The sequence below is a fragment of the Garra rufa genome, chromosome 13, assembly GCF_049309525.1.
Source record: "Garra rufa chromosome 13, GarRuf1.0, whole genome shotgun sequence".
Classification (NCBI taxonomy): Eukaryota; Metazoa; Chordata; class Actinopteri; order Cypriniformes; family Cyprinidae; genus Garra; species Garra rufa.
The window spans coordinates 29,468,231-29,478,376 of record NC_133373.1 but is presented as its reverse complement, the minus strand read 5'-3'; the positions used below and the strand labels follow the sequence as shown (position 1 = coordinate 29,478,376).

Genomic DNA, 10,146 nt, shown 5'->3' with positions numbered 1-10,146 from the left:
CTTGTTGGTGCTCCAGTATAATCGGTCCGCCGAAACTCATCCAGTGAGAAACGTTCCGCAGTGCAAAAATAAGTGTGATTAAAATGCGTAAAAAAAAAAATTAACGCATTATTTTTGTGTAATTAATTAATCTAAATTAACGCGTTAAAGTCCAGGCCCTAATATATATATATATATATATATATATATATATATATATATATATATATATATATATATATATATATATATAAAAATTAACCACAAAGTATAATTTAAAGCCATTATTGTGTTACATGAAAAAAGCATGAAATAGATATTACAAAAGGTAGCTTTAGAAATATATAATTTTTCTATTTTCATTTTCTTTTTAATTTTTGGTTGAACTGTCCCATTAATTAGTTTTTATTATTGTTAATTTTTTTTAAATATATATAATTTGGGTGAACTATTCCTTTAATTACTTTTTAATAATATGTTGTTGATTTCAGATTTTTTTTTAAATATGTAAATATTATTTTTATTATTTTTTTATTGAAATGACATTTTAAATAAAAAACTAAAACTACCAGTAGGTGGCAGTAGGTGGCAAAATCTTATGAAATAAGTAATTGAGACATTGATTGATTCATTTGTTCATTCATTCAATTTGTTCAAATGACTGATTCTTTCAGAAAAGGAGTAAAAGGCTCTCTTTATGAATGGGCTATTATATCACTGGTTCACCTGATTCGCTCAGAATGCACATTCGTTCAGAAACTGTGTGTTGCTCTGAGACACACAACAGTTCTGCTGTGGCTTTAATAGGTAATATTTGCGTTGGCGAAACTGATAAAAAACACACAATATTGTGACTAAAATATAACACAATATTAACTTCTTATTTCTTGAATTACTGTATATAGTCAATATCACATTTGCACTCATGCTAGAAAAATAGCACTGTGTGATATTGCACTCGTTGCTTGTGTGATATTGTATCATATGATATAAATATGAGACATAATCTCATACAGCGTCGTTTTTCCCCAATCTCTTGAAATTTAGGGGCATATAACTGCATTCTATAGGCTCCATCATGCAGAGAGTTGTTCATCACCAATCCACTGTAGGTGTGATTCATTTTATACGTTTATTTATTCTATCCTGTCAGCATCATTCCCGTGTAGATTGAAATGTTTTTTTTTCCATTAATGCATACTGTGCTTATTAAAAGTGTCAGTGCTTGAGTCTTTTTTTGGTCTCTCTTGCATAAGTTTACACTTACACACATACACACTCTAGAATAGAACAGAGCACAAGTCTTTAAGTATAATGACAGCCTCAATCTCTGATCAACATCCCTGTGTTGCTGTGTGAAGCCACACCTCTCTAGTTTTCAATGTTAAAGGGACTTTGAGGAAAGATGTGTTAAAAGAAGCCGTCAAACAGCTGAGAACATTAAAACGTTTACTGTTAAGAACGCTACCGCCTTTGTTATTTCCGCACGTGCAAGACTCCCTCAGCTCCAGCTGGTTTTGATAACATTGTCTTGCCGAGGATTGTTTGACGCGCAAAACGCCTTTGATACCATCGCAGGCTCAGAACAGCAGAATAAAACCCAACACTGTATTGCAGTTCTGTGAGAAATGGGAACTGATGGGCTGCCTGAAAAATTACACTCACGTCACCTGCTAATCGTGTTTGAGAGTCTGGCGCTGTACATGTCTGCACAGCAGTCTGCCTTCTAACATTTTTTCACTAGCTTTGCACCTATTGTTCTTCTGTGTGTTGCTGCAGGTTTAATGAGCGTTTACAATCGTCCTGTGGGGTGTTTGTGGTCAGATCCTAATTGATCAACTTTAGCCACAATCCTTGTAAGGTTTTGTTCACTGTTAAATGAGGTACAGAGTCATAATCGCATACATTCAAGGCTGGTCATAGGAAATAATCATGTAGTACAGTTGAAGTCAAAAGTTTACATACACCTTGCAGAATCTGCAAAATGATAAGTATTTGATTAAAAAAGAAGGATCATACAAAATGAATGTTATTTTTTATTTAGTACTTGCCTGAATAAGATATTTCACATAAAATGCATTTACAAGAAAAAATAATAGTTTAATTTATAAAAATTACCCTGTTCAAAAGTTTACATACATATGATTCGTAATACTGTGTTGTTATTTAAATGATCCACAGCTTTTTTTCTGTTTGTTTATTCAGTGATAGTTGTTCATGGGTCCCTTGTTTGTCCTTCAGGTCCCACAAATTTTGTGGTTTTTCAGCATTTTTGTGTATTTGATTTCTTTCCGACAATGACTGTATGATTTTGAGATCTGTCTTTTTATTCTAAGGGACAACTGAGGGACTCTATGCAACTATTACAGAAGGTTCAAACGCTCACTGATGCTTCAGAAGGAAACCAGGGATATAAACTTTTGAACAGAATGATGATGTGTACTTTGTGTATAAAGATGTGTATTTTTCTTATTTTGCCTAAATATAATTTTTTTTCATATAGTACTGCCCCTTATATGCTACACAAGATACTGACATGTTTCCCAGAAGACAAAATAAGTGAAATTCACCCTGATCTTCAAATTCCAAAAGTTTTTTTTTTTTAGGAAAACATGTCAGGATTTCTCTCCATATAGTGGACTTCTATGGTGCCCATGAGATTGAACTTTAAAAATACAGTATAAATGCAGCTTCAAAGGGCTCTAAATGATCCCAGCAGAGGAAATAGGGTGTTATCTAGCAAAACAATTGGTTATTTTCAAAAAAAAAAAAAAAAAATGCAAGGTTAAAGAATGTTAGGGTATGTTGAAAAAGTCCCATCTAATTTTCTCCTCCAACTTCAAAATCATCCTACATCGCTGTTTTACCTTTCTTGTAAAGGGTGTTTGACCTTTGCACAACGTTGTAAACACTGGGTCGGTACTTCTGCAGCGATGTAGGACGATTTAGGAGGAGGAATTAAAGGAGAAAATGAAATGGGAGTTTTTGGACCTACCCCAACTGTCTTGAACCGGAGTACACACAGAGCTAGACAAGACAAGCATTTGAGGTTAAAAAGTATATAAATTGTACATTTTTTAGAAAATAACCGATTGTTTCACTAGATAAGACCCTTCTTCCTTGTCTGGGATCATTTAGAGCCCTTTGAAGCTGCATTTTGGAAGTTCAAACTCGGGGGCACCATAGAAGTCCACTATATAGAGATAATTCCTAAAATGTTTTCCTCAAAAAACTGAATTTCTTTACAACTGAAGAAAGAAAGACATGAACATCTTGGATGAAAATGGGGTGAGTAAATTAACAAGTTTTTGTTCTGGAAGTGAACTTCTCCTTTAAATGTTCAGGACAAACAAGGGACTCGTGAACAACTATCACTAAACAAAAAACAGCTGTGGATTTGATGTTAATATACTGCTGAGTTTCAGTATTTTAAACCAGTGAGATTCCATGGTGGGCGGGGCTGTTTATTGTAGCGCCTCAGAAGTGGCCACCAAACGAACAACAAAATATTCTGTGGCTTCTTACTTGTGTCTGGTTAGGACAAAAACTGAGATTACATGTGATTTTGTTGTGAACAGCCTCTTGTAGCTTATTGTTTTTCAAAATGGTATTTTGGTTGAGGACAAGAATAAGTTCTAGCTGTGAATGTGCGTCATACTCTCAGTATTGCTGTCACAGTCACATTTCAGCTTTATATGCTGCCATTGAGAGCCATAGCGGCTCATTTTCCTCCCTCTCTTTTCCTTCTGTCACGTCATGTAACAGTACAGCAAGGAGGTGCTTCTCGGCAGTAATAACTCTGAAATATTCATCCTTCTTTTCTCTCTCCATCTCCTCTGTCATTTCCACAGTGCTCCTTCAGCTGGCCAGTGATGCTTTTCCCAAAGATATGACACTCGCCCTGGCCTATTTACTGGCTCTACCTCAGGTGAGTCTGACTGCTCTATTTGCAGATTCTCTCTGTGACTCTGTGTGTGTGTGTGTGTGTGTGTGTGTGTGTGTGTGTGTGTGTGTGTGTGTGTGTGTGTGTGTGTGTGTGTGTGTGTGTGTGTGTGTGTGTGTAGCAGGGCATGCTTGAGCTCTGGTGCCTCAGATTATGGTTTTTCATAGCTATTTCTCTCACTGCAGCCAGAAGCGTGAGGTATTGAAAGATAAAACCATTTAAAAGTCACTAAAAATCGAATATGACGTCTAATACCTGTTAGCCTCTGTCCTGTTGAATCCGGGGCCTCCATTTCAAAGTATTATTGCATTTTCCTGATCTAGATCGGTTCATGCTCTAATGAAATCAAATGAAAAAAATATTGATAGGCTTAAAATTGATAGCATATCCCTCGTGATGCCTCTCAGTTCATTATCAGGTGAAGCTGGGTTGAAATTGAGTGTGCGCCATTAGTGTGGCCATTGTCCTCATCTACTGCTTTAGCCTCAATGGTCCTCATGGGTCGAGTTTCTGAGACGTCCAGTCAGTCAAACTACTCATCCTGATTATTACGGACATTACTGCAATTGTCAAACGTCCCTTTGGCCTATTTCTCTTTGTCACTTTTAAAAAGGATTATTTCAACTGGAGCAAAAAACAAACGTTTTTTTAGATTTTGTGGCCTGAACCAGTGTTATTTTAGCTTTAGTTTTTTTTTAATACATTCCATTATTTTTTATTTTTTACTTTCTTTTTAGCTCATTTAAATTTTTTGTATTTTTTTCATTATTTTTTTTTTACTTTTTTTAAAAATATTTATTTACAGTTTTATTAATTGTAATTTTTTTTTTAGTGCTAGAGCTGTTACGATATTAGATTTTTAAATTACACTATTATCATTGTCTACATTGTCATTGTCTTTATATATTAACGCAGTATGGATATTTTATTATTTAAACATCACGATTAGACTAAATTTTGGTATATCGTGACACCCCTTTTTAGTGCATCATGTTAAAATAAAAATGAAAAAAAATAAAATAATTAATTTTATTTCAAATAACATTATTTATTTTTATTTTTTTAAAGAAGGGTTAAAGGTTGAATTAGTTATAGTAACAAGTGATTTGTGATCCATTTGTGGTGCATTGTGTTTGTGTTTTTGACTTTTTCAGTGGATTATGATAGTTTTTAATACTTTATTCAGATTTTACATTTTTAGGTTTTTATTCAATCTTTGTTCTATTATTGAGTTTTCAAGCTGAGTTTTCTGAATTTTGATTTTAGTTCATTTTAGTATTTTAGGGCTGCCAAAGTTAAAGTGGCCTTTTCATGTTTAGTGAGTAGAGTTGTATATATTTTTACAATATACTATTTTAAAAGTAAAACTAAAATTAATTTGAACTCATTTTTAATTTATTAAAAAATATACTTTTTTGTTAACAAAAAAAAAAAACACACAAAGTGCACAATATTCCATAAATGTGAAAGTTTTTGCTCTCTTTCACATGTAGCAATTAATGCTGTCAATCGTTTAAAAAAACTACTTAATTGTGAGTTTTTTCCTGATATTAATTGCAATTAATCGTAATTAATCCCACCTAGCATTATTTTTTATATATACTTTCATCTTGGAATAATTTCACATTCAGTCTTCAAATGAATGTAGAAACAACATAAACTCAATATAATTTAAATGATTGTTAATTTGATTTTATTTTTTGACTGAAGGTGAGTATCACTGCTACTTATATAACTGGTGTCTCTAGGATTTTCCCCCCCTAATATTTAACCATTGAATACAGCCATTCAGCATTACAGTATCAGTGACTCTTCGCAAAAACCCACCCTCTTTAGTTACTGCTGATATGTCCGACGAACAATGCCGCTCTCACACTACAAATCATGTTCTCATGCAGTGAAAAATACATTGCGGAGCAAAGAGGAAACTGACAACACACCAACAGACAAGAGAGAGCAAGTTACTTCTGATATGAAACAAGGTCTCAGCTTTAAAATGTTGTCATTTTTTAAGAAGTTCAAACAACAAATACCGTTTTGTTGCTCTTTAATGTGCCGTGACAGATTACTGGATTGCCTCATTAGATTAATGACACTTGAACCAATCGTCTTTTCTTCTTTACTTAAAGCACGAAATAAACATGACTGAACATCAGAACGTATTTTATCTCAACAGTGGAAAGACGTCAATACACAATTTTTTCAAGTGTCCACCGAAGTTAATCTACTCTCCTGACTGATTTGTTTGATGGACAGAATGGCAGATTCCGCATTATGATTGGTCAGATCGCCTGTCAATCAAGCTGTTTGCGAAGAGTCAATTGAGAGCTGTCAATTTTAACATTTATTATACATTAAAAAAGAACAATATCTAATTTAAGTGAACTTAAAACAATCTAAACATAAACCCATTATTTACCTCTGCCCTTCAGCAAGTAGGAAACATACAGAAATTGAATAAAGCTATCAAACAAAATACTAAATTAAATATAGATGAATCCTTAAAGCTAAAAAGTTATAGATTTTCCCTTTTTTCTTTTGTTCTTTGATTTAATAGACATCACAGCAGCTGGGTTATTAGGTTATTTGTCTGCTATTACTTTAAAGGGGTCATATTATGCTTTTTCACTCTTTGAATTTTAGCCAGCGTGTGGTGTGTATATTTGGGCATAAAAAACATCTACAAAGTCCACTTCAAAGGGAGATATTTAGTTTTTTTAAAAATCCCTTTTCAAGAACTACAACGTTCGGCTCCTTTGGACTACAGCTTTTGTTTTCCGGATGCTATGATGACACAACACGGTCCATTAGAATATCATTCAAATAAATCTCACCTAGAGAAATTGAAAACGTTGGCGGGGAGGGACGAGGTAGGGAATTAGTCTAACTTTAGCGATGTAGCATGGACAGCCGCTTCTGGGATGCTTCCGCGAACTGCTCCGGTAGCCGTGCTGGAGCCGCGCCATTGACGTGTGTGGTATTGAGGGTTGAAACACATGCGGAGCCGCGGCTGATGTAAACACAAGCATTGACTAGAGTGACGATCATCAGTGGCCGCGTCGGAGCCGTGCGGTAGACATGTGCAGTGGTAAGAGATTTATTCATTATACAGTGTAGATAGCTTTACTAGCCTTTTGCTGGAGCTGGTTTTAGGCATGTAAATAATTCAATAAATTAGCACAATAATGATAATATCATGTATCGGTGATCTCGCTGGCTGACGATAGGACCAACACTACTTTAGCGTATTATTTACTCACCCTTCATGCATCCTAGGTGTACGTGACTTACTTTTTTCAGATGAATGCAATCGGAGTTATATTAAAAATAATCCTGGCACTCCCAAGCTTTAGAATGGCATAGACAAGTGTTTCTCTCCATCAGTCCAAAACAGGTCGATCCATAATAAAAAGTGCCTCACATGGCTCTGGAGGGGTCAGTAAAAGCCTCCTTTAGCATTCCGATGTGTTTTTGTGAGAAAAATGTCCATATTTAAAACGTAAGAATCACTTTAATCTAGCTTGCACAGTTGCACATGGAACTTGCTGCTTTGGGAAGGGGCATGGCAGGACTGAAATGCTGTCTAAGCTGTTCGCCAATCCCAATGCCGTGGGACTGCTAACCAATCACAACGCATTTTGTTTTTCGGAAGGCAGACCTTCATCAAACCCGGAACTAATCGAGCCATATGTGCCAGCCTGGGGAGAAAGCTATTGTAATAATGTAAATTATGTGAAAAATAATGCATTTTTTGAACCACCAAGCATGAGAGTATGTTCTAGTGCACCCCAAAACAAAATAAAAACTTTGTAAAAGAGCATAATAGGACCCCTTTAAGACAAGCTCAGCATAATGGCTGTCAGGACAGATAAATTTGATTTTACTGACATATGGCCTGACAACATCTCATCTGACTGCATTTCATTGTTGTTCTCGTTTGACTAGCGCCTGAAGCTGAAATTTCGAAGCGTGCGTCTGAAAAGTCTCCCGTTTGATGTGGTTGTAAAGATGCTCTGTGACTAAATAAACAATTATTGTCAAGAAAAAAAAAGAGACATGCAGCAGTTGTGAGTGGGATGGCCAACTTTAAAAATGTATCGCTTGCGTTAAGCGTTTTTATTACAGTACTGTATATGCAATAGTGTTCAGATTAGTTAGAAGTGCAAAGATCCGTTTTAGAAAGCAAATTAGATTACTGTGCAGTGTAAACAAAGTGTGAACACACCTTTTTGTCTTTTTCTGTTTCAGGTGTTGGATGCTAACACGTGTTTTGAGAAGCAGCCTCCATCAGCCCTGTCTCTGCAGTTAGCTGCGTATTACTTCTCTCTTCAGATCTACTCTCGCCTCGCACCCTGCTTCAAAGACAAGTGCAGCCCACTTTACCGGGTAAGCACACACCTACACCTTTCTCTGTCGCCCTCCATTCCACAGCCATTCTTCTTTATCTGGCACTTTAGCAAGTTTCCAAACACTTACACGAGTCAAGAACAGAATTCATTAGCGATACAATAAAAGTTCTCACCTTGAAACGGACCGATAAAACGGTATCAGCCTTTTTCTCTCTTTTTGTTTTGCCCATTTCTCTGCACATTCCACCCCTGTCTCTTTTACACAGCTCCTATGGTGTCATTCTTCTCCTCTTTTCTTGTATTATTTCAGGTTTATCTGCATTACACATGACAGCGCTTTACCGCTTCCCTGCAAATTTTTGCATCTTCTCTCCACACGCCTCTCTTCTCATTTTTCCTGTTACTCTCTCCCTCTGTTCCATTATCATAATTCCATCTTTCATTTTCACCCTCTGTTGCACCTCAGCATCTCTCCCTCTCATTCCCATCGTAACTCTCGTCTCGTCTGCTCTCATTCTCTCTCTCTCTCTCTGTATCTTTCTCTCTCTGTGTTATAATGATGCATGCTCCTCTCAGTTCCCTTTAAGAGTTGTTAGTTAACAAGGAAAGAACACTCTTTCTGTCTTCTCTTTTCACACCGTGCTTTTCTTGACCACCGGACACACAAAAACACCTCGTCATTACGATGAGCACTAGCATCCTAATCATAGGTCAGCATTTTATGTGCTAGTTGGCTAACACTTCATAAAAACTATAAAGCATCATGAGCAAACATCAAGGCTTGAAGTTTTCTCACAGGTTTATAGTGGGGTTATGAAGAACTGTCAAAGTGAGGCATGTAATGATTGTTTGGCACTTTCCACAAATAGTCTGAGGAAGGAAGTGCTTAACCCTTCTGAAAATGTTTGTCAACCTCAGAAGGTCAAACTAAATATTACATGATTTATTTTATGGTGTAGCAATTGTACATTAAGTTTGGAACAGATAAAAAGTCTACAATTTAAAAATAATAACAAAAATAAATAAATAAAATAATAATCCATAAAAAAAAAAAAAAAAAATTAAATGGATGCATAAAAAAAATAAATGGTGGAAAGTATGGAAGCCCGTTTCCGCCACTGAATTAAAAAAAAAAAAATTGTGACTTTTCATTTCACAATTCTGGCTTTTTTCCTCAGAATTGATATAAACTCGCAATAAAGAGTTAAAAAGTCAGAATTGCAAGATTGCAACCAGCAATTTATCTCTAATCTGTCAGTTCATCTTTACACTAAAAAAGTAACACATTTGATAGACCAATTTCTACAGCGGTTTTATCAAAATGATCAAAACTTGAAAAAAAAAAAAAAAAACTCTTGTGCGCAATCATAAACTTTTCATTTTTATCACAATGCGAGTTTGTATCTCACAATTCCGACTTTTTTCTCGCTATTGCAAGTTTATATCTCACAATTCTGACTTAATAACTCACATTTGCATGTTTTAAAGTCAGAATTGTGAAAAAAAAAAAAAAAAAACAGTTGGGATATATAAACTCACAATTCTGAGAAAAAAAGTCTGAATTGTGTTTATATCATACAATTCTGACTATTTCCCAGAATTGTGACTTTCTCAAAATTGTGACTTTTTCTCAGAATTGCAAGGTATAAACTTGCAGTTTTTATCTCTCCATTCCTCATTTTTTCTCACAAATGGAGTTTGTATCTCGCAATTCTGACTTATTTTCTTACAATTGTGAGATATAAATTCACAATTGCAAGTTTAAAAAGTCCAATTCTGAGGGAAAAAAAAGATTGATATGTTCTTAGAAGTTTATATCTCACAAATTTCACTTAATAACTCACATTTGCATGTTTTAAAGTCAGAATTGCGAGA

The 10,146-nt window shown here is 35.1% G+C and overlaps 1 protein-coding gene across 1 annotated transcript in view; it reads left to right on the top strand.

Annotated features, from left to right (window-relative positions):
- nbas (NBAS subunit of NRZ tethering complex) overlaps positions 1 to 10,146 on the top strand; it is a 246,002-nt gene that overhangs the window by 109,989 nt on the left and 125,867 nt on the right. The window contains exons 34-35 of the mRNA XM_073852757.1: positions 3,669 to 3,907; positions 8,171 to 8,308. Coding sequence (XP_073708858.1) covers positions 3,669 to 3,907; positions 8,171 to 8,308 — 377 coding nt within the window. The remainder of the gene's footprint in view (positions 1 to 3,668; positions 3,908 to 8,170; positions 8,309 to 10,146) is intronic.